The 24,252-nt window shown below is 41.6% G+C and overlaps 1 protein-coding gene across 4 annotated transcripts in view; it reads right to left on the reverse strand.

The window, feature by feature from the left end:
* Positions 1 to 13,890, reverse strand: part of LPCAT1 (lysophosphatidylcholine acyltransferase 1) — a 69,395-nt gene extending 55,505 nt beyond the window's left edge. Inside the window, exons 1-4 of one of the 4 annotated variants that reach the window (XM_048289244.1) lie at positions 13,678 to 13,890; positions 10,051 to 10,121; positions 7,903 to 8,045; positions 6,164 to 6,378 (exon numbers count right to left, since the gene is read on the reverse strand). In XM_048289244.1, the coding sequence (XP_048145201.1) occupies positions 6,164 to 6,378; positions 7,903 to 8,045; positions 10,051 to 10,121; positions 13,678 to 13,768 (520 nt within the window). In that variant the 5' untranslated portion in view covers positions 13,769 to 13,890. Of the gene's footprint in view, positions 1 to 6,163; positions 6,379 to 7,902; positions 8,046 to 8,744; positions 8,854 to 10,050; positions 10,122 to 13,677 lie in introns of those variants that run through there. The other 3 variants (XM_048289242.1, XM_048289243.1, XM_048289245.1) reach the window with 3 other exon arrangements.
* Between the last annotated feature and the right edge of the window lie 10,362 nt (positions 13,891 to 24,252).

Consider the following 24,252-nt stretch of genomic DNA (forward strand, 5'->3'; position numbering starts at 1 on the left):
TGCATAAACAAAACCCACTTCTTTTTCCCCAATAAGCTGAACACATACAGTTGGGTGCCACTAAACTTCTTAGGACAGCAGCGGGGAAAAAAATTATTTCACCTCTCTATTTGCAGGCAAATGCGCGTGAGGAAACCTTGTTTTGATTCAAGACACAAAGTGCTGTATAACACACAACAGCAGAAAGTATTGTAGCAAACCATTTATACTGGCAACATCACCACTGGCTCTACAAGGCACCAGAGAACACAAAAAGCTATGGAATAGCAACGTGGCACTACATACAATTCTTCTAAGATGTATCCATACACACATTTTTGAGTGGGCAGTTACATTTTCCCCACTGTAGAATCAGCAACAAACAAAGTAACAGCCGCAAAAGTAGAGAATGCTGAAGCTGAGGGTTTCACTTGGCCTCTCTCTCAAACAACACAAACCCCCATCACTACACTCCCCTGACACTCTAAAGGAATCCTACAGAGGCAGCACAACTGGCTCTGCTTGCCTTTAACATGGAGGTAAGCTGTACAAGCAGCCTGCAGTGGGGTATCTATTTACAGCATTTACTCCTCACTTTTTTTCTAGTATGGAAAAAATGCAATTATTTTGCTGACTGCAGTTGCCATCTTGTGCATTTTGTATTTAGGGGTACAAAACCCTAAAGGCTGAAAAGTGCCATCTTGGGCTGAGTTTTCAAGAACTGCCTTACTCAAATGTACCTACAAGGTTCTGAACTCACAACTTTTCTAACCAAGTAACATCTACTATGAAAACTGCTCTTTCCTGTAGAGAAAAGAGGAAAAGAAATCTGCAAGAGGTTCAAAATTGTTCTGAAAGTTATAGGGGGAAAAAACCATTAAGGTTCCAGATTACAATTACTTCCTGTGTATTTGGATATAGACCTTAAAAATGGAAAAACTCAAGAACACACACACCAAATACACAAAGTTGTACCAATGCACAAAACTCAATTCAACCAAAATTAGGAACTTTTCCACTTGGAATTACACTGTTCTTACAGAAGAAGCGTTATTATAGCCATGATACTCTACAAGAGATTTGTAAAACTGGTGATAGTAACTTACTAGAGCAACAACCATACACAGAAATATATACTTATTTGACTCAAGTCTGAACCAACCACTGAAGATAAATGTATGTCAAGAACAACTTCTCCAAGTTTGACTAAAAGCTTAGCAGATGGACCACCTGACAGAAGGCATACCAAGTATTCATGGGACAGAGGCAGTATTAATGGGAAAGTTCTCCTCCCTACTTCCAAAGACAAGGGCAGGAAACAATGCAGCCCGTAGGACAAAGAAAGGTCAGTAGTTGGAAATAATCAGTGTCCTCTTTAGCTTTAACAGAAGTAAATTCTGTGGTATTTGGGTTGGTCTTTCAAAATGGGAACTATTTCCTTAAGGACTTCTTGAGAGACAGAGACTTTGCTTGTATCTCAGAGATTGCTGTTTGCTCTCACACGTGCAGTAGCTGTATGAGGGCATGGGTCTATGTTTTAGCTTTCTGCTGCCAGTCTAAAAAGTATTTAAAGCAGGCAGCAGCATTGGTTTGAAGGTTTCCTATATACTGCACTTTGTAACTTCAATAAATGATATTAACAAGTAACTTCGAACTTCAATAAATTATATTAACTAGTAATGGTGGTTTAGGCATTCCAGCAGCAGTTTAAATGAGAAATAATTATTACAGAATTTTCCAGGACTCCAAGCCAAATGATAAACACACACCTATAATACACGGGTGACAATGCAAGTATCTTAGGTCGCTCCGAGAGAGCTTCTGTGAGGACCAAAATCTTGCAGGACCATCTGGGGGCCCAGAGTCTGAAGGAAACATTGAATTTTGAAACACAGGGTTTTAAAGGAGAAGATGAAATGGATAAGCTTGGCAACAACTTCAAGATGCTTCTCAGAAATGGGGAGCTCAAGTGTGTACTCAAGGCAGGCTACAATGCCAACGTAGCGTAAGACATTGGCATTCATCCTGGTGACCTCAGCGTTTAAGCTGCTGATTTACAGTGTATAAAAGAGAAGAAATCTGTGATGCCTTCACCTTAGAGCAGGTTTTTCCACAAGGAGTTTAAGGACTGTTTTAGTGAATCTCAGAAGTGCGAGATTCTCACTGAAGAACTATGGGTCCACCACAGTTCTCTTCCTCTTGTGCTTTGGTGGGGGGGCACTTGGGATGCAGAACTAAAATATTAGGTTGCACAACAGAGCTGGTGGGTAATTTGGCACCTTTTAAGTTTTGAGATGAAAACATACCCAGCTACCTAAGCATAAATACTTTCCCCTGAGTTACTTATTCTCATCTTTTAGTCATGATACTTGAGAAAGGCCAATAATACACTTTAAAAAAACGAGCTTGAACAAAAACTCACGAGTTTACTAGATGTGGAAAAAACCACCTACAACAGAATTGATAGTTTTATAGCACTGTATGATCCTCCCTTTATAGGTCTGTTGTGTTCTGCCAAACACAAATTACCTCCTTGCCCTTTATAAACCTAAGGTAACATATCATCCTGTACATTTCACAGGTACCAACTCCCTCTCCTTTTCAGAGAGTGGTGTTAGAGATGTTGAGAAGTTGCTTGAAGTTTAAATTAGCTTTTCAATTCAATTTAGTTTCTAAAAGTTCAGACTGAAAATGTTCAAATCATAAAAGCGGTCCAACAAAGTCCACATCAATTCATATTTACTGATAAATCCCTTTTCCTTCTTACTGAAGCATTTCTGCAACAGGACCCACCATTTCAGCAATGAAAATTTACTTTTATCCAGGGTGCTTCAACAGTCAAAAATAAGACAGTGAAGTGTAACTATCCAGAATTTATGCACAAACTTTGTCCTGACTCGAAGTGGGATTCAACAGACAAAATGGGAAAGTGTATGGATCTGTATTGATAAATTGATCTGACTTCTTCAGCCCATGTAAGGTATAACAGACTCCTACATGTCATTTTCCTGCTCTAAGACTTGAGGGGTCCAGCAAAGTTCACATCTCCAGTCTACCAAAACCCTGGAAAGTCATTGTGTAGAAACATACATCTTCCTTCAGCATCATGACATATTCCATCTGTTTGGCATTCTCTACTTTCCAGATACTGATTTTTTTTTCTGGATGATTGCTGAAATATCCTTTATATTTGGGCAAGCAGTTCCTCCCCAGAGTTTGTTAACCTTGTGTGTGTGCCAAGTGGATAATTTTCCTCACTACTGACCACTGACTGAAGAGTTCATAACCAAAGAGCATTTTAAAATCTGGTTTTCTTTGTTTTCCTAAAAAGAATGAAGATGTCTGTAAGAATCACAAGACTTAAGCCTGCTTCTGAAATGGGACTTTGCAAACCAGGAGAGCTGCCTTTGCAAACCAGCAGTGCTGCCTTCAAGTTAGAAAGCAATAAAACACTTGTACACAAACATACAGTTGTGGAATACTTTCAATCCCATAAAAACCAGGCTTTTAATCATCTGGACTTTCAAGTGGATCAGAAGCTTAATATTCCATGACTGGCAAACTAAAGGTACAATAACATAGGCAGCTGTTCCAGAAACCCATTAAAATACTTGCAGAACCAATCCTGGTAACCATTTAGCAATCAGATCATTTTGTGCCTGCTAAAGCACCTGATCCCTCTGGTATATAATGTACAATGTCCCAATAAACACTGTCATTACATCCAAAAGCGAATTTATTTATATCATACTTCAATATATTGGATGAGGATGTACTTTTCACCCAAAGTCCTCATCCTTAGAAATTATCTTTAAATTTCCTCTGCCACTTCATTTTTCACATTTTCAAGTCTGCTCAGATAGTTAAATGAAAGTACTTTACTTAAAGCTTCCCAGAAGATTCAGAACAACCATTAACAAAAGACTCAAGAGATAAAAAAGTTAGGATTATCAGTGACTGGCTCCAAAACCTTACAGAAGATGGTATAACAAGTTTGCAAGACTTACAAAACTGAAGAACACAACACAATTCTGACCTCTCTGGGATAAATTCTGGATGAATGTCTAGAGTGTTGACAATTCACCAGGCAATCCAATAAAAACATGAGCACATTATCCCATAAGCATAAGAGAAATATCAGTGGTCCAATAACATGAAATATATTTTTATGTGTGTGCATGTAGAGAGGTGTAAAAAACATAGGGATTAAAATGCTAGATCAAAGAAGGAAAGGATAGAACTATCTGCTTCAGGGAAAACTTCTTTCAAAGAAGTAGAAGAGATAAATAAATCACAACTTTACTGGAAAGTTCCCACTAATTTTTAAGTCAAACTAATCAATACAGTGATTACTACCTCTCTGTTAAGGTCCATTTACTTAAATTACACAAACTGCTGTAATTAATGGTGCTCATATGAAAGTCCACCCTTAAAAACAAAAAAGATTTTTGAACTCTGAATCGCAGTTACGACCTTTGGTATGCCTCACTTCTGTGGCATTTTTGTGAACCCTTCACAAGTGACAACACAACTTTTGTGGCTGCAAGCATAAAGTGAATGCAGCCACACTAGACAAAACATTCATTTATTTGACTGCACTGTACATTCCAGTAATACTCCATCAAATCACTACATGTTCTCTTTTTCTGTAACTGGTTATACTCACACGTGAACTAAATGAAGTGAATAATTTTTAAAATGTATTGTAGGAAGTCTAGAGTTTCGATGGAATCCTGTAAAAGTCACCTCAAAATTAAATTGCGTACTTAGAAAATACTTTGAACTACTCAATACGCATTACTTGTGTTACATTCCCTGGAACTACAACCTCCACATCCCTAGAGATTGTTCTGGTTCCCACTGAATCTACTGTGTGGGATAGTCAAGTAGCCCTTGTAGCATTCTGTCAAATGCCATCCTGCCATTTCATCAAATTGCAGTAACACAACATGGACTGGAGCTACCTCATTTAATCTGGGTGCTCCAGACAGACCACCTTCAAGTCAAAGGGAGTTCCACACAGACTCCTTTTATTTTGCTGAGCCAACAATTATTAAACAGTCAAATGAGTCACCTGAGAAAGAAGATACATCAGCCTCTGCTTCTATGCCTGGACTGCTCCTAAGGCCCAAGCTGGCCTGGATACACCTATGCTGTACAGGACTGCCAACATACTGTCTCACAACAGTATCCTCTTTCAGTACTGAACAAGGGAGTTGAGTTTCTTTTTGTTTTCACACTATGCTTGTTTGCATACAGTTGTTTTCAAAAACACCTACCTGTCTGCGCCCTTTTTCTTTTTGTTCAAAGCATCTATTCATTTTTACATTTTTTTTCACTGCCACAAATTTCCAAACTCCATTAGTAAGATACTCAAGGAAATTAAGATACAACTACAGATCTGGCCTGAGCTTTATCTCATACAGGCAGACCCTTACATGAAGATTCCTTAAACGAAACTTCCATATCTAACCACTCACCCTTTGTGGCCATGTCTCAGCTTCTGGTGTATGAATATCACCTTAAAAACATATTGTCTAACTAAATTTTAGAAGGATGTCAACACCAACAGCCTGATTCCATTTAGGTGCAAAGGAACTCAAAGCTTTTGTTTATACTTTTAAATTGAAGAGTCTTACCCATGGCCAAAGTAAAATCTTTTGTCACTTCTATATTACCCATAAAAATCTACACAATGAGACATGGCAGTATTCTTTGAACTTTGCTGGTCACTAGACACAAGATAGTGAGTTTCTCCAAAATGCTTCCACACAGACTTACACAATTTTTTTCCTGTCACAACTGCACCAAAAATTACAGGTGTCTCTCAAACATTTGGGAGAACTTACATTAATAATTCCAAAGATAGTATTCAAGCACTACTGACTCAGGCATCTGCTTTTCTCATGACTAAACCCAAGTGCACAACAATCTGTTCTTGCTCATCTCTCACACTCTGCCTGAAACAAACTTATTGATGTGTGAAGGATTAGCAGCACTCCCTCAAGGCAGGGTAGCATTCAGAGCACACAACATTCCTAAAACACATTTCTGGGAGGGCACCACCATATATTATAGCAAAACTCCCCTTGTGTTTCAGTCCTTCTCATACCCACCCAGTGAACTTCCTAAGCAATAATTTTTAATTGGTCTTTAAAAAGTAAGTAAGTATCTACCAACTTACTTCCCCAAACAGGAATGTCTTTGCTTTCTGCTTTCATCACAATGGAGGCGAAGGTCATAGTTACTGGAATGGCATCAAAGTAGGAAGAATGGGGAGCCACTGTTAATATTGCTGCTTCTGCTGGCAACGCCCGTCTGCCTTTTACATTTATCCAGTGGAATCCACCAGCAAGCCACATCATCCTCATTATTGCTTTCAGCAAAATATCCACTATCCTGTAAAGAGTTGGGAAAACAGTTATGTTGCCACAGGAACACCTTAAAATAATGAAAAGAAAAACATTACATGCATGACAAAAGTTCAGATAGGATATGATGCTTAAAACAGAGCTGGAACACTGCACACACTTTGTTTTTCTCTTTCTTAGCTGATTTAAAACCACTTTCAAGGTAAGATGCTGTTTAATTTCATTTTATACCTGAACATTAATTCATTTTAGTCTCCAAGATTGGCATTTAGTTCATCATTAATTTTTACTCAGACTATGACTGTTAAGTTTCTTCTACACAATGTCTAAAAAGGTTTTCTAGTAAAACCTTAAAAAGCTCTAATAAATTGACTCCTGAAATATGCTATTAGGATATTGCTAGAATGCATTTACCATAATTCTTGGTTTCAAGTTTACCCAAACAAAACAGGGGAGAAATGTAGGGCAGAGATTCTCAAATACAGGAATGCCTACATAATACATATGGGAGCTCTGGAAATATTTTACTTTCTTCCCTTTTGCCCATCTCCTCCTAAAGTGGTTTGGATTTTTGTTTCTTGTGGATTTTTTTTTTTTTTTTTTTTTTGCTGGGGTGGGAAAGATTTTTGGTTTTTGTCTGGTTTTTTAAACTGTCACAGTCATGAAAAAAGAAACTTTGAACCAACAGAGTACAAAAATCAAACACCACAAATGGTAACACTTACAGGGATTGGAGGCTGAAGAGCAGGGTAACACTGAAAATTGGATTACATGGGGAAGGGAGAATCTAAAAAGATTCAAAATGACTGTATGCAAAACTGAAGGCAGCCAATTATTCCATTAGTTATTGTATTGATATCACTCCAAATGAAATGTAAAGTGACAAGCCTCTGTGGTTCTCAACCTCCTTCCCTCATGTAATGAAAAACACAATCAGCTTCCTTCATGCTAGTGCCAGCTCCTAATTTTAAATTTGTCTACAGAAGAGGTGATACACCCCTCCTTTCCTGCTCCTCAAATGGCAGTCTTCATGGATGGGAGGACACTATCTTACATTCTACGTTAATTAGCATTGCAATATCAAAGCAACCACAGACTTTTAATAAGCACCAAAGTATGGGGCAAGCCCCCAGGGAATCAACACAAATTTTGTCAGTTCATCGTGGGGCAGAAAACAATGGGGTGAAGCAGTTTAAAACAACAGTTTAGAATATGAAATCTGGGCACATTCCATAGAGTCAATCTTCATAACCAAAAGTTGACATTACAGGAATAAATGCAATTGAAGATGCCACAACAAGGCTTCATGCTACATCCTCAATAAAGGTAAGAAGCCAGAGATTACCAATATAATTCTTGGATCACCTGGTAAATCAAAGAGTTGAGGCACTTCTAGTTTCCCACCTGAGGAAAGTGTTTAACAATTTTTATATTTTTCTTTTGAAGAGAGAAGCAGATCTCAGACAGGCAAAAGGTATTTCCCATCTTCTCTATTTGAAACTGCTGAACTGTATAATGATTCTCTTAGTATTTCACCACATCAGTGACTCACTTTCGCCACCAGGAGAGGGGCTTTTCAAGCTCCTGCTCATCAGATCCCATTGAAGCAATGAAGGCAAAAGGCCAGGCCAGCAACATCATAAAAGCAGCAAAAAAGAGTCGGATAGGAAACAGAGTCAAGGTCATGAAGGCAATCTGCAAAATAATAATAATAAAAAAAGCATTATTCTAACACAATCTCAGACTGAAAAGGTCAGTGATTCCTAGAAACTGATACCAGTTCTTAACTTAAAAATATCTAATAGTAGAAACAGCAGAATACAATTCAATTCCAGATATGCCAGATAAGATTAAAAAAAGCACACTTTTCAACACCACAATAGCTGGGCAAGGATGAGTAATGAGGCATAAGGTGCTGTCTCATGTTGTGCTTAATCTGACGCATCTCCAGGCTGCTGTGGAAAGCTTAATTCATATTCTTCTCTTCCCTGATGCAGATCTAGTCATCATGCAGCTCAGTTTCCACTTCCTCTCACTTCCCAAAACAGCTCAACAACCATCTCACTCTGTAGGTGCACAAATCTGTAAATCTAGGGTAGGTACAGGGAACACACAGCAGGAGAAAAGCCCAAGATACCACTTTCAAGCCCTAAACTACCAGCCCACTGCAGTTGGATTTTACAGTGATGGTTCAGACTGGCACCATCATCTTGTAACAACCATGATCTCACTCTCCAGAACAAGATTCCAGTCCCTGTGTAGACTCCTTCAGTTTGCAGAAGTGACAGAAAAAGGGGTATCTTTTTCCCCTTAGAAAGGCTAGTTTCCCAAATGAACCAGTAAAACTTCCCACACTGCAATGGTCAGGTGAGCACCAAAGTTACACCAACTCACACAACTCTGCATCCACTGACAAGACCACCATGTCTGGCAGCAAACAGAGGAGCATTCTGGAGATGAGAGCAGCAGCCTTCTCAGTTTGTAAAATGAGAAGGACCAGCCACTAAGAAATAAGGGAAACAAAATGCAGGTGAGGACAAAGACCTTTGGAATTCATGACTCCTCCATCCCTCCCTCCCACTCCTCCAAGTCTTCTCCTACTCCAGGGCAAAGCTGAACGGCGGGTGATTGGTAGTGAGGTATCCCATCCCTTGACTCTCTGTACCAATCCTTTGTACCAAAGATCATTTTGGTGCCATAATTTTAGTCACAGAATGGAAGCAGAAGTTGCATCCTTAATTTCATGAAAGATGCCATAAATGTGCTGAAAAGCCCTCTTGATCTTCCAGAGACAGCAGGCATGGTAATGGCCAGCAAGAAGCAAATGCACCAGATGTACAGGGTCTGGCTGTGACACCAGCCCCTTATTAGCAGGTAGTAGGTCACCTGTTCACACAAGAAATTTGGTAGGAGAGAAAAGTATGTCTACCTCCTGAAGAAAGTTAGGAATCAAGAAAGACACTGACATTTGAAAAGTAGTTCAGTCTATATCTTACCTGGGAAGATGTTCAGACATCTTCGCAGGTAAGAAAGCTTCTATCCTGTAAAACCTATGTACAGCAATAGCGTCAGTGTCAGACAGAAAAAGGAGAAGATCCTGTCCCCACTGGCCACTGTCAGAGGTCAGAACGCAGGAGACACACACACTCTGGCTCTGACCTTATGTAGACACTATTTCAGTGATCACATTCCTATGTATTTGGGATGTGCACAGAGACATGTCTTCTATTAAAATTAAAAATTCTGTTTGGCAATAAGTCAGATGTAAACACCTGTGCTTTGAGATACATTTAAAAACCCCTAAAGGCCCACCCAGAGTTGTACTTGAGGGGTTCAGCTCATGACCAAAGAAATCTCAAGAGGGGGCTGACTGCAGCTTATTTAACACTTGCTGGCCTACAGCGTCCAACTTAGTTTCTCAGAAGCTGCACTGTATACTGTGAAAGACCCATGGACAGCTTGTAATGGAAGGCTGCCCTGGGACACTGATCTCCATTCTTCCATCAGAAGGTCTTAAATCGGGTGAAAGGCAAGTCACTTAAACTAAATAGGTATCATATGTTCTCCTTGTTTAGGGAGACTGCATTCAGATTTAAGTATGGCCTCACAATGAAGGTATAAAATATGAACTCAAATTCCAAGTTCTCCAAAATATCTCATCCTACTTATCTAAGCACTGAACAAGAGAATCACAGAGTACCTTTGTTTCTACTTCTCTAGGTCTGCTTCTTGTCTTGAAATCCACTATCATAGCTCTCATGCACAGGGGAGCTGAAAAAATGCAACCTGGAAATTAGCAATACAGTGAGAAACATCACTGAAAACAGTTTATTCACAACAAAGTTTCCAGGACTTGTTACAAAGTAGTGGTCACATACTGAGAAAAGAAAATAGTATTTGACATGGTAGAGGTTTTGATTTTTCTCTCACACATATCAGATAAAGATTACATCTTGCCCCACACTTGTACTTCCTCACTATTATCATCCCTACAGCTCAACTCACCAAAGACGGCAGTGAAGGAGCTAGGAATTAATTCCTCAACAATTCTCTTACCCACCTTCCCACTCTGCAAGTCCCCCAACAGACACATTCATGGAGATAAATACAGGAGGAGAAATTTTCCTGTGCAGCTAAGCCAATCTAACAGATCACTGCTGTGAAAGAGTGGTCCTGTTCACTCTCTCCTCAATCCTCCCCTTGAGTCAGCTCTAGCACTATGTGAGCTAGCAGTGAGCCAATATAGCTCATTAGTGAGAAAAAACCCAACCATCCCAGCAAAAGAAAATAATCAGAACACAGAAAAAACACAATGATATGCTGGCTTAATGAGCCAAATCAGCTCACCAAGGCACCAAATGAACACCAGTACTGGTGAAATAAAAGGGCCAGAAACACTGGAAGAAAAGAAAATGGCATTGTATTGTGTTTTGAAGTAGCAGGGAAAAAAAGCTGCAGACGCTTAGAGACAGCTCCAGTAATGCTTCTACCTGTTCTGAAGCGGTAACAAGAATCAAGAGCTTGAACTTACATGACAGGTAAGACATTAGTATGAACAAAATCCATGGTTAATAAAATCATGTCTGTCTTTCTCACAGAAAGAATATTTTTATTATAGTACTGAAATAAAACAGGTAGCTCCAAGAATGACTCCTACAGTCACCCTCAGATCAGAGTAAAACAGCCATCATTTCTACTGATGAGACTCAGGTCTGAAGCAGGCTTACTACTTTTACGCTCCTGTAATCTCCCAGTTTTTGTAATGTCAGTGAACAGTTCCTTGACAGCCAAATGTATTTCTTTTTGCTGTTGTTCTTCCTCCTTGTGTTTGTTTTACCCTCTGTACTTTCTACCTTTCTTTCACTCCCCAGTCTCAGGCTGGAACATGCTAAAAGGCCTCTACTTCTGAGCTGCATTAATGAATAAAAAAGCTAATCTAGCCTCTCGCAGACTGCAGGACGAGGTTGTAGTGAAGATAATGCAGCTATCTGGCAGACCATCAGCAACAGACAACAGACCACCGGACAAAGCAGTCTTGTCTCCCAGTCCCCTGGGCTCCCTACCTCTTGTACCTACATTCCTAACCTTCCTCAATAGACTGTGCAATCCCAAAAACCCCCCCGTTAGATTCACAGGACAGACAGAAAAGCCTGTGACACAATATGTGCCTACAGCTGAACAAGAAAGTGAGTTCAGCTGCAATAGCTCACACAGAGCCCTCTGCAGCTGTCCAGGGCTGTAGGGAAGAGAATGCACACTTCTGTAATTCACCTGGAGGGATTTCTTCTCAAGAGGAGCAGTTCCACAGCTCTGCTTTAACTGCTTCTGTCTCCAGCATAACTTTTCATCAGTGAAGAGGCTAGAAAAGTATGACTAAGGCAAAGAAAAAAAGTCTTCCATAGTTCCATATGCCAGCTTATGGGCTTTTCCCCACATAAAACTGCAACAGTAAAACTGATGAGAGGTTGGGTTAAAGAACTGTGTACCACTGTGTATCAGTGAAAGACCGCTCGCTTAAAAAGTGAGTCTGAGACACAGTCTTTGGTGAGGGGGCTGTTCCTTTGGCCTGTGCGCTGTGACAAACCACAGAAGTTTAAACACGTGTCCTCATCTTCACTGAAAACAACAAATCCTTGAAATCCATTGGAAAAGGTCACATCTCACACCTATGTACAGGGCAGGTGTGTTCTACACACACAGAAGGCAGGTGTGTTCTACAGCCAGTCACTTCCCTGATGAAGCACCTCAAGGTCTGTCAGGACTAACATCAGATCAGCAAGGCTAGTAGCTCCTATGAGACTCAATACTGCAAAAACTGTTAAACAGAGTCTGCTCTCCTACCAGTATTTTAAAAATTTCTTATAAATAACCTAGCAGAAAGCAACATTAATTGTTATAACTGGAGACAATCCTAGTCCATGTGAACATGTGCTATCTTTGCTTCTCTCTGCTCCCTGAAAGACTTCTACCTCATTAATCGCATATTAACCATGACTTCAGGAACAAAGTACATGGAAAGGAAAACTTTGCAACTATGCAACTTATTGAGGAAGCCCTAGATATGAACTAAATTAGGCAAATGACACAAACCTTTTCTCCCTCTTCTGGCTCAAGCAACGATTTATCAAAAACCACTGAATACATAGCGGGCAACTTAATTAAAAAGTAGAAACCTCTTCTGATGGAGTCTACTACGAACTTTTGAGCTGCCAAATATGTATCAGGCAGCACATTCCGATGTTTTTTAAGTCAGGCCATACATATCTTGTGTTAAGTATCTGGACAGCAACAGGGCAGTGCAACAACGAACTTCACTCAGAATGCAATTAAATCAAAGCTGGATCTAAAGCGCCTTGACCCAAGAGGCTCAGTATTAGTGGATCATAATTTCCAGTATTAACAGGTACCAAAGACTGTTAGGCTCCCAAAACAACAGCTTCAAAAAGCTGAAGTGATGTGATGGAAGTGGCAGAAATAGCCAGCCTCTCATTAGGTGAGGCTCTGATGGTATTTCTTCCTCCAGCAAGCGACCCAGATCTTACCGAAAGCCTAAGACAAGGGCCATGCCCTCTGAATACCCAACCACTTACTGCTCACTGTGCGAGGAGACGCAGAGGCACGGAGGGGGAAGAAAAGAAAACCAAAACCAAACAATGAAATAAAAAGCCACGCAACTGCAAATTTGCATTTTAATACTGCTTCCTGTAGTCTTACCGCTACCTGCACAATACCGAAATTACGCCGCAGGGACTATTTACCCAGGGGCCAAACTTCGGCTGCATGGGATGTCTCGGCCCAGGTTAATTCCTACGTTGACGCTGCTAAAGAGTGGCTCCGCAGGGCTGCTCCCCCGCCACCCATTTAAAAAAAAACCAACACAATAAAACAACAAAACAAAAAGAAACCCCAAAACCCAGAAAAACGAAAAAACTCCCAAATCTCAAAATGCCTACACAACCTATTAAAAATACCCCAAACAAAACAAAAAAACCCCCCACCAACAGCTTTTTTTTTTTCCCTTGAAGAAGGCGTTGGAGCACAAGTTGAGGCGCACGCCCTGCGAGCGCCGGGCGCTACAGCATCACGGCCGCCCCCATCCCCCCGCCCGCCCGGCCCGGGCACGGCCGCCCCCGGCAGCCGCCTCGCACACGCCCGGCACCGCTGCCCCGGCTCTGCCCGGCACCGCCGGCTCACAAAGCCCCGGCAGCGCGGAGCCCCCGCCCGCCGCAGGACGCGGCCCGGCAGCCGGAGCGCCGCGGGGGACGCGCGGAAGGAGGCGGCGGCGGCGGCGGAGAGGAAGGGGGGCCCGGTGGCCGCACGCCCCTACCTTGGCTTTCTCCAGGGGGCTGAAGCGCAGCTGGTGCACGAAGGGGCTCCGCGGCGGCGGCCCGCGCTCCCGGCTGCCGCCCGCGCAGCATCCCCGGCCGCGGCTGCTCAACTTCATGGCGGGGCAGGACAGCGGGCGGGCCCAGCGCAGGAGAGGGCGCGGGCGCTGCGCGGCGGCCGCCGGTCCCGGGTAGCGGCGGCGCCGGGAGGGAGCGCGGAGTGCGGGCGGCACTGGCGGCCGGAGCGCTCCCCGCTGAACGCCGGCCCCCGCCCTCCCGGCCGGCCGCGCATGCGCCCTGCGCGCCGGCTACAGCGGCTCGGCTGCGCGCCGGTTTCCGCGTCGGGTGGGAATGGGAAGCGGCGACGGGGTGGGCGCGCACCCTCCCACCCTCCTTCCCTCCGCCCACCTACCCACCCTCGGAGCGTCCCCCTCGGGCATGCCGGGAGTGCGGCCCCGCCCGGCGGCGTGAGGGGCACCGCCCGCCCGCTCCCGGTGGGCCGTGCCGGCGCCGCATCCCCGGCGGGAGAACGGGAGTGTGGCGGGGGTGGCCGCGGGGACCTGCCGGCACCGCCGCGCAGGTGCTGGCACCTCGCTCGAAGCCCGGAACGGGGGTTCCGCGGGCCGTGCGGTAGCGGAGAGGAATTTGGAAAAAAAGGGGAACGAGAAGGGGCGAGGGGAGTCGCTCAGGGCCGGAGATGGGTGTTGGGTTGCCGCAGCGGTAACGGAGCGCGCGTCGGTGGTGCTGGGTGAGCATCGCCGCCGTACCTGGGAGAAGCCAGGTGTTGTGCTGGCATCACGTGTCTGGAATTGGTGAGGTCCATGGGGAAACCTCTGTTCCAAGCAAACCTAGACAGTTTTTAATGAAGTCTGGCTAATTTGCGCCATGGGATCTTGACAGAGTTGGCTGAGGAAGTAGCTAAGTTTGGGGTTTAATAAATCTTTAAATAGAAAGTAATTTAGTAAGAAGTAAAGAAAAACATTCGTGTTCTGTCCATTTTCAAAATACCAAGCTGGATGACCTGTTCTTGACTGCTTTAACATAAACCACAGGCAAAACAGTGGAAGAAGGTACAAAAAAGGTTTGATGAAGAAATAAGTAAGATATCCTTAATCACCTCACTTGACTTATAAAACAATTATAGCATTATTTGTGACATTTACAGGTAAATTGATAAAAGTAACTTCAGAAACATCATGCTTCTGTTTTTAATCTATTAGGCTTAGAACTGCAAAATGGTCTCTGAGTCCTTTGGTTAATACCATATGTACTTCCAGTGGCTACTGCTGTTGAACAGTCAATGGGTTAAACAGAGAAATAGTTCTTGACTTCTGAAATATCAGAAGAGTTTTCAGAGGCTAGTGTTCATGGGTTTGGGGTGTGCAAGCTTCTGCAGCCTCAGCATTTTCAAGAGTTTTGCCAGAGATCCAAAATAAACTCACTGTTAATAAAATCTGTGGACGTGCTAAATGGTAACTTAGTAAACTACTGTGAGAGCAACTGCAATGTCATCTGGACTGCTTAGTAAAATTAACACTTTCAAACAGCCAAATATGCAAGCCAAATTTACTGCCAAATTTTCCAGGAATACAAGCCATGCCTCTGGAATGAGAGTTTATGTCTTAGAAAAAGTTGTCTAAAAATCATGTCAGGCAAACTGTTATGGATAAGGTGCAGTGTGTCCAGTCTGACTGTTGGATATACTACCAGCATTACAGTGTGTATTAATGAGAACAGATAGTACAAATAGGTGTGTGTGGCTCTTGACATTAAAGATCAAGTGGTGCAGAAAAGACCTGCCAGAACATTATAGTACTGGAGGAAGTCTCTTACAACAGTATATTTTGAATGCATTATCAATTGGTCAAAAATATCTGCAAGATTTGCCATACTAAAGCTTTTTAAGATGGTAGAAAAGAACATTAAAAAAAACAGTGGTCAGGAGCTGATATAATATAATGCAAATGTAATGATTTTAATCACAAACAAGCTCCTTAGTTCCGTTTGGGACTGGTAGTAAAACTTACTGGCCTGTGGTCAGAGTATGTGATCCAATGGTCCCTTTTAAAGTATTCTAGCTGCATTCCAAATGATTTGGCTGCGCTCACCTTTTTTCCCTCTCCAGTGACCTCAAGCCAGTTGCTAGTTCAGCCAAATGGGGCTGATTTCTGTAATGACTGACAGAGTTCTTGCAGAGTGAAGGAGAGGCTCTCTCTAACAAGGCCCGCATGCCACGTAGCCAGGGAGGAGCTCCCCTCATTGCAGCTCCCTTCAGGGATCTTCCAGGCTTATCAGCCAGTATAAGCTGTCCTGTCAGGTCAGCAAGGAGGAGGTGGTGGCCACTGGCTACCCAGCCCATGGCCCCTCAGCGCTCCAGCGCACGCCCTCCTTCCCCATCTGGTAAGTGTAGGACACAAGGTACAATGAGGGTACAGGTTCAGCTGTGAGATGTAAGCAGGCTTCTTTATTTCTGCTGGTTGTGCTTTATTTGCTTTCTAAAGCCAGCTTCCAAAAAGAATCTACTGTTATTATTATTATTATTTGCACCAGAGCTTTTGGTATCTGTAGCATCTTCCTCAGTTATAAAAACCAGTGAAGAACTAGGCATGTGCCTGGTCCTTCGGCTCTCAAACCTTTGCTGTTAAGCACTTTTCTGCATTACTGAGTGCCTGAGGAGTATTCTAACTTTTTATTACTGCTTTCATGGGTTTAGTCAATTATTTTCTATTTAGCACATCTGTAACACCTGACAGAGTTTCCAGGAGACTTTGTAGTTTTATAGAACTCATTTGTTCAGTAGGGATAATATTCCATGAATTGTAATTTGATAACCATCTTCTAGCTTGTTTTAGAGGCTGTATGTACATACATGAACTACTAGGATGTTAAGGGGTGCTTTCCTAGTTTTTGGTTCACATTTGTTGTCTTCAAAATTCTGCTGTGATCAGTATAACTTAAGACAGATAACTTAAAAAATGTACAGCCTAGTGGTCTTAAACTTGCAGGAATGTGTTTCCTGTATCTCTGTAGTCCCTTTAAGCTGAAATTGTAAAAAGATGAATGTAAGTCCTGTTTCCTGTGTAATAAAATTTGCGCAGTGAAGGAACTGAGCGTGAGCCCCGAAACAGGGGCAATCCCATGGCAGGACTTGAATGGAAAAGGCAGGCTAGGAATCTGAAAGCAAACCAGTTTGGCATGTAATAGAGAGAGGGGTGAAGGGACCAGCCTACATGGCAGGGCAGAGTCAGCCACACTGACACGATAGTACTGCTTACTGTGTAGTGAACTGGAAAATTTGTTTGAATCCTTCCAGAGACACATGATAAAACTTGCTTCTGGAGCTTTATTATATGACCCTAGGAAGATGGGGTTAAGACTCTGCAAGCATGCATAAAAAAGGGGCGGTATTTTATACTTGTAATACACAGAATCATAGAATTATTTAAAAAACTTGGATCATTTTTGTGAATTAATTTGGAACTTGAATAAAGTATGTCTACTGTGTTGGGGTTTGATTGCTACTTTTTTGTGCAAATCACTAAAGAGGCATAACTGTGATGTTGCTGTCAAGTCTGGTGTGTGCTAAGTAACTCAGCTAATAAGAACTTATAAGGACATAAGGAATTTATTGCAAGATTTATGGAATCTACCTTGCATCACAAGAGGAGAAAATGTGTGATACATTATGTTGGATGTAAGTGTATTATGATACAACTGGAAAAGGAAATGTTGAAGCTGACTATCTGAGAATAAATTGCAGTAAGCTCTCAAATAATCTCCTCGGGGAAACTGTGGAACCTGAAACCACTAAAACGAGACTGCACAAACATCTAAGTGCCATTCTACCCTGAAAAAGCTCTAATTGGTCCTTTCTGTCATTCATTTATATGATTTATAGGGAGCTGTATAAATAAGAGGACTCATGCATAAAAAGCATACAAATATTATGAAATCTGCTTCTCTGAGCCTTGAAGTAGGAAAAGGAGTATTCAATATTTAACAGCTAAACTGGAGTGGTTTTCTCGAAAATAAATCAAATAAATATTCATAAAAAGCAAATATATTGACCGTAGCCCTGAGCTTTATTTCAAAATTTAAAAAAAAATTACTGCCTAGGAGAAGTTCTTGCTTTGATTTTTATGATGGTCCTTGACCTTGATGGCCATTTGGTAGAATCAGCTGATACCTATTCAAGCATGGTTCTGGTACACTTCCACCCTCAAAACAATTTTTCTACAGTTGATTTCACATGTTCTGTAGGGGTTTTTTTTCCTTTTTCTTTCTTAGTTTTTCTCCATGACTTTAATCACAAATCTATTCTGTGTTTGTACTTGGAAAGGATTTTAAAATATTTGAAAAAAAAATGTATTTTGTGAAGGGAAAAGGCATGTAAGTTCATGTTGAATTACTAGAAGTAGTCCAGATTTTTGCAATGAAAATGCACTAACATTTTTCTTCTGATTTGTGAAGAAGTGCAGAATCTGTCGGACTTTCTTGAATCTGGAAAGGAATGGCTGGAGCTAATGGAAGGTCTATGGGAAGAAGAGCAGTTTCTTGCTTTGATAGTTAAAAAACAGAAAGAGACCTCCCTCATTAAGGAATTATTAGGAAACACAGCGTAACATAACTCAGGGTTTTCAAGAAATAATTTTTCACTTAATACCTATGTTTCACCTCAGGATTCACAGTATTATGGTTCACACATGACCTTGGCTTCAGCTTTGCAAAGAAACTCTTTAGTTCCCCCTGATGATGGCCTCTCAGTAGTGGGGCAGGAGCAGGCTGGTGTTTTAGGTGTCACAGACTGCTGGATGCTGAGCTGTCCACACTTGGTGCACAAACCCTGCCCCTGCACACTACTGGAAATACCCAGCCTTCTGAGAGTGAGTGAATTTAAGGTGCAATGTGTGCTGATTTCATCCTTTCCCCACTGACGAAATAAATTTTTGGTCAGCAGGAGCCTTGTTCAACTCATTCAAAGGGTGATTTAAGACTGTGGAACAAATTGCTCTGCAGTTTGAGATCTGCCTCGTACTTGATCACTTGATCAATAGTATCCCAATTTGTCCCATGTATTTTATTTCTCTCTTATTTTTCCTAAACTGAAACACAGAAAAAAAGAGTCCATACTGGTTCCGATAATATCTCACAGACATTTAAAAATATTTGGTTCTTACGGTTTAGGTCTAGACTGAACTTCTCTCAGTTCTTACTTGAAAAACCACATCCTTGTAAATAGCTGCACACACAAGGTGTAGGAAGTTGAAAATAGAGCACAGATAAAAGGAACTAGGTACAAAATAAAGTAGCAAATATTTTCAGTGCTTTACTATGATTGTAGCCCTCTATATATGTGTTAATTTCTCGTGTCCTCTTCTCTCTGAGTGTCTTGGCTAAAACCACTTTATGTTTCTAGTTCTGGCAGAAAAGTGCAGTCCTCAGGAGATGAAACTGTCCCTGACATAAGATAATCTTGGAAGGTAGGAATGAAATCCTTGACTTATCTGTGCCTTATCAGGTGCATCTGTGGTTTGCATGCTCATCAAATTCTACAGATGTACTTGTGCTCGAAAGAAGGAGTATTTCTCTGCCCCCATGTAAATCCCATGCCCAGGTATACAGCAGCTAAAGCTCCATGACTGTCATCATAATTTCTGCAAGCTAGGACACTGAGTAAATATTTCCCATCTCCCAGATCACACTATATAAAGTAGATAAGAACATCTAAAGCTTTCTGAATACTCCACTTTTATCTTTGTGCAAATATTGCAATATCTTATGAAAATGCCTTTTGAATTCCAACACATTTGAACTTTAGTTTGCACTTGTTCTCTTCCACCCACTTCCTATTTCTCACTTCTAAGTTACTGTACTTATTTACAGAGGTTTTGTATTAGGCAACCTTTATTTAAGGAGTGCTACATTAACATTATTCAGAAGAGCAGTAAAATGGTATCCAAAGACTTATTTTAGGATTTATTTTATTTTTCATTATTCACATAACAAAATAGTCATAGAGATTGCCGATAAGATGAATCAAATTCATATAAATGATTTCACCAGAAGCAGTCTTCATGAAATTAATATCAGGATCCAATTGCATCCAATACTGTTTTCCAATCACATTAATTGCTTAATTTAATTTTCCTGAAGTAGTATAATACTTAATATATTTTAAATATTTATTTACTATAAGCTAGTAACACTGGCTAAATATGCAAAGCATAATATTCAAACATGTTATGCTTTTGGAAGTGCAAATAGGATGAGATGCCAAAAGATCCCTGGGCAAAAATGTCCAGATTCAATCTGTTGCCTTGGGAGGCAGATTTTAGGGAGGGAAAATCACAGCCTGAAGCCAAAAGAAGACCATATGGGAGTCCCAGCGGTGCCAGTGGCCTTATGCCCAGCTCATGCCCCTGCCCCTGCTAGCTCCCTGGCAGCTGCAGCCCTCAGATGGGACAGGGCAAGGCAGAAACAGGCATCCATATCTTTCGGATCTGTATACTCCCCACACTCTGCTGGGGAAAGAAGCAGATTAAGTAAGTGTGTGTGTGTGCATGGATGTTGGTGGGGAGAGCAGGGATACAACTGCTCTCCAAATACAGATGGATGCACAGGTCTTCCACGGGGTCAGTAAAATCCAGGGGTTGTGTGAAAATGAAAAATATGGCTGTGCCACAGTGAGTGTTTTTGGCTTCCACAAATAAGAACCATGAAGGGCTACACCTGTATGTCTGTGAGTCAGGATAGCCCAGAGGCAGGACAGGACACAGGGACAGCAGGCAGTGTTGCCAGGAGAACCAAGTAAGATGATAAAGAACTGCCAAATACAGATACATTGCTTCAGGATGCGTCATGGACTGCGTCATCCAGTGGAATAACCTATCTAAATCTAAGCATATTAAGTTCTCCAGTGAGTTTATTAATGTGGGCTAGCACCATCTGTTTGTGGACGCAGGGCGTTATCTCTCGTTAACGTGATATGGCAGTTAAATTTAGATGGGCTCTTCCATGAGCTCAGAATTACTTAGCTGTTCTTCATGCTATGAATGATTTCTTGGTGCTGGTGAATAGAGTGGTTAGTTAATATGACTGATTGTACCTAACTTTCCTACAGCTTTTCTTAAATTCAAGATCATCTTGCCAATAAAAAGACGATTCTTTGAATAGAACATTTTGTGTTAGTAACATTTCAAAGGAAATATTTTACAACGGTGAGCCATGATGACAAACAATAAGGTTGGCTAAACAGAGTGTGTTAATTTAATGTGAAAGTTTTAAACCCTGTCAAGTAGTTATAAGTAGTTCAGTAGTCATTTGAAATTTGAAATCATTAATTTGAAATGATTCAGTTGTAAATTGCACAGTCCTGTTCTATACTAATCTTGTACTTGGATTTTAACACTTTTCATTGGCTTTTGCCAAAAGGTAATTGATTTTTTATGTCTGCTGTGTAAAGTGGTAAGTAAGTGTGTAAGTATCCAGTTGTCAGTTTGCAGGAGCTCCCTGCTAGTAACTTTTGATTCATTCATAGTGTGCTATTGCTGGCTGGATCAGATAGTTTTCCCAGAACTCTGGTAAGGATGGGTATCTTAGAAAATCTACTCAGTGGCAGAGAAGAATAGTCATAGTGATGGTTTGCAGAGCAGCCCCTGTTAAACAAAATGTCTTACAAGAGCTTTAAGCTCATCTGTGTGGCATCGCACAGCTCCCCCACAACCAGCAGTAATCACAGGTCAGCCAGCAGAGGATTTGCAAAGGGACCAGGGAAGATTATTGCCCCTGTGCCTTGCTAGCAGTACAGAGCTACTCACTTGCTGTCCCCAGGAGGCAGAGGTAGTTGCGTGGCCTGCGTGGTGGCTGTAGCCCCTCAGCAGAGCAACCCTCTCTGTGTCCTTTGATGCATGTGCTCTAATTCTCTGGCTCACATCACAGTGAGCCAGAGAGAAGGGAAACAGTATTCAGAGATGATGAATTTATTAAGAGGGCAAGGAGATCATCAGCCCACAATCAGCTGATTCCCCTCTACACAATGTTGAGGCTTCAACTCATGTCACTAGCATGCATTAACATGGCTCTCCCGTTTGGATTGAGCATGGGTCAGTCCTTTGCAGCATGGGTGAGATTGTTACCAGAGGATCACATCCTCATAAATGACACTAGTCTGTAAGTGAGGTTTCAGCCTGAAAACAAAAGAATATTCTGTGGTCTGGAAAAAAAAAAAAACCAGCTGGTGAGAAAATTGGAGTCTGATGTACCCTGTAAGATTCATAATTACAGGCACTTCAGGAGATTTCCAGTGGTAGATGACTCTAACCCTGCAGAAGACAACATCATAACAAGATCCAGAGACTGGAAGTAGAAGCTAAAAGCATCAAAATTCAAATTAATTTGGACAAGAGCAGATTTGGGAAAAGGCTAGTGAAAAAAATAATTAAATATTCAAAGGTTTCCTTTCAGATGCTTACATTTCTTGCATTAGCTGTTGTAGTAAATATTTTCAGTCTTTCTTAATGGAAATAGAAATTCATGCGAAAGTTGCTGTCTGGGATTTGGGGCAGAAGTTATAGAAATCAGTTTATGTGGTCATGTGGTGTTCTGCTTGAATGGCCATTGCTCCAGAAGTATGGTGGACTTTACCTCTTTCACTAGTGAGTTAAACTAATGGACTGCACAGACAATTTACCAGCAGCCAGGGACTTGGGCGATGACTCCAGTCAGCATCAGAGACATAAAACAAAGTGTAACCGGTAGCCAAGCTGAAATATGAAGGCTCATCTGCCCTAAAAATCTCAAGTTCACTATCTGTAGCATGGGAGAGACTGTTTTTTCACTTGAAGTGTTTGTGGAAGTCAAGGAATGGCAATGACTTAAAAGGAGGTTTCTCAGGAAACATCTTTTTCTTCAGATACACGGCTGCTATAGTGTAAACCATTTTTTCTTCTCCTTTTTAACCACTCTTTGGGATTATTCAGAAAGCTTGAGAAAAGTTTATTCCCCTATCTGTGTCTCTTTTGAACCATTAACTCACTACCTTCTGATGTCTGACACGACGAAGAGAATCTTTTATACTGCTTTTCACAGTTGAACCATGCCAGAGTCCACAGCGTGTGATGAGCACCCTCTTAGCTTGGCTCTCTCCCTTGTGCTGAATGTCAAATTTTTAGTCATTGGCTTATTCTATGACTTGCAAGTAATATAGCTCAGCATCCTCCTGGTTCAGCAGAAGCTTTGTAACTGCATCATAGTTATAAAAATATACAAAATAATAATAATAATAATTTTTATATATTCATGCACACAGATGCATACACCATACTTTCAGTTCTTGGTCTCACATCATTTACCATATAGGAACTGGTTGCATGCAGGTAATTTGTTGCCACAGACCACGTACAAAAACTGTAGTTTCATATCTTCTTTCAAAAGATACAGGCTGATCAACCCCCAATGTCTTGTGCTCTTCTGTGAAACCCTCAAACCTCTGTTACACTGGCATATTGCTCTTCTTCACTTGAGACTGCTGCTTAAGGCTCTTTCCTCATACAAAAGAACCCAAAGAGGGTCAACTTCACTGTATTTTGCAGTAAAGAGGCATTGACAAATTGTGCAGTTGGCATTTGTTTTATTGGTAGATTTTCTTAGCCGGTCTTTATATTCCGCTATGTTTAATCTTAAGTCATGGAGTGTGCAGCTTTTGATAACTAAATCAAAATTGTTCTTCATCTATTATCATTTAAGTTGGGGCAGGGTTATTCTGTAGCAATGAAGGAAGGAGCAGAATCCTACATCTGCATGTGGAAACTCCTGAAAGGAGAAGAGTACAGAAAGGATAGCAGCTATGCATATCTGTCCTTCTTTGATGGGTTTCAATTAACTGCCAATTCCAGTTAGCTGGCAGCAGTCATTAAAGAGGCTGCAAACCCATCTGCATTGACCTGGTAGTCATGGGAGGAGGCTGCCTGGCCCTTGAGAGCACTTTCAAATTCAGGAAAGCATGATAGGCTTGCTTCGTGTTTTCACCACAGGCTCCTCAAACCAGAGTGAATCAATCCAACAGGCATAGGTCTGGTGGAAGAGGACACATCAGAGAGCCTGATGGCTTTGTAAGTAACAGAGTGAGTCCAAGGACTTCTGCTCTGGAATAGAGACCAATGTTTTTTCAAAACCCTAATGAATGAAAAGAGGCGAACGTAGGACAGCCCTGTTCGCTGCACTGAAAGGTGTTTTTTTGCCATCTCTGCAACCAGAAATACACCATGGCAGCAGTGGTTTCAGTACCTTTTCAGTTCTTTGGGACACGAGAATGCAGCCTGACTGTTTCTGTGAGGTAGCACCAGGGCATGGGGCAGGGGAAAAGACAGGCAAAGGAGGAGATCCTCAGTAGTGAGGGCTGAAAATATGGGAGAGGACATGGAGCTGTTTTTATTTTGGGTAATATTCTGAGCACTCAGTGTCCATGACAATTCCCTTTAAGGAACTCTTTTACTAGGTGCATAGGTGTGCAGTCTGTAGCATGGAGTTAAGGCTCAGTGAGATAAGGCAAAGTGGGCTTCCCCTTCCATCAGAGTTTC

Source organism: Corvus hawaiiensis, chromosome 30 (assembly GCF_020740725.1).
Source record: "Corvus hawaiiensis isolate bCorHaw1 chromosome 30, bCorHaw1.pri.cur, whole genome shotgun sequence".
NCBI lineage: Eukaryota > Metazoa > Chordata > Aves > Passeriformes > Corvidae > Corvus > Corvus hawaiiensis.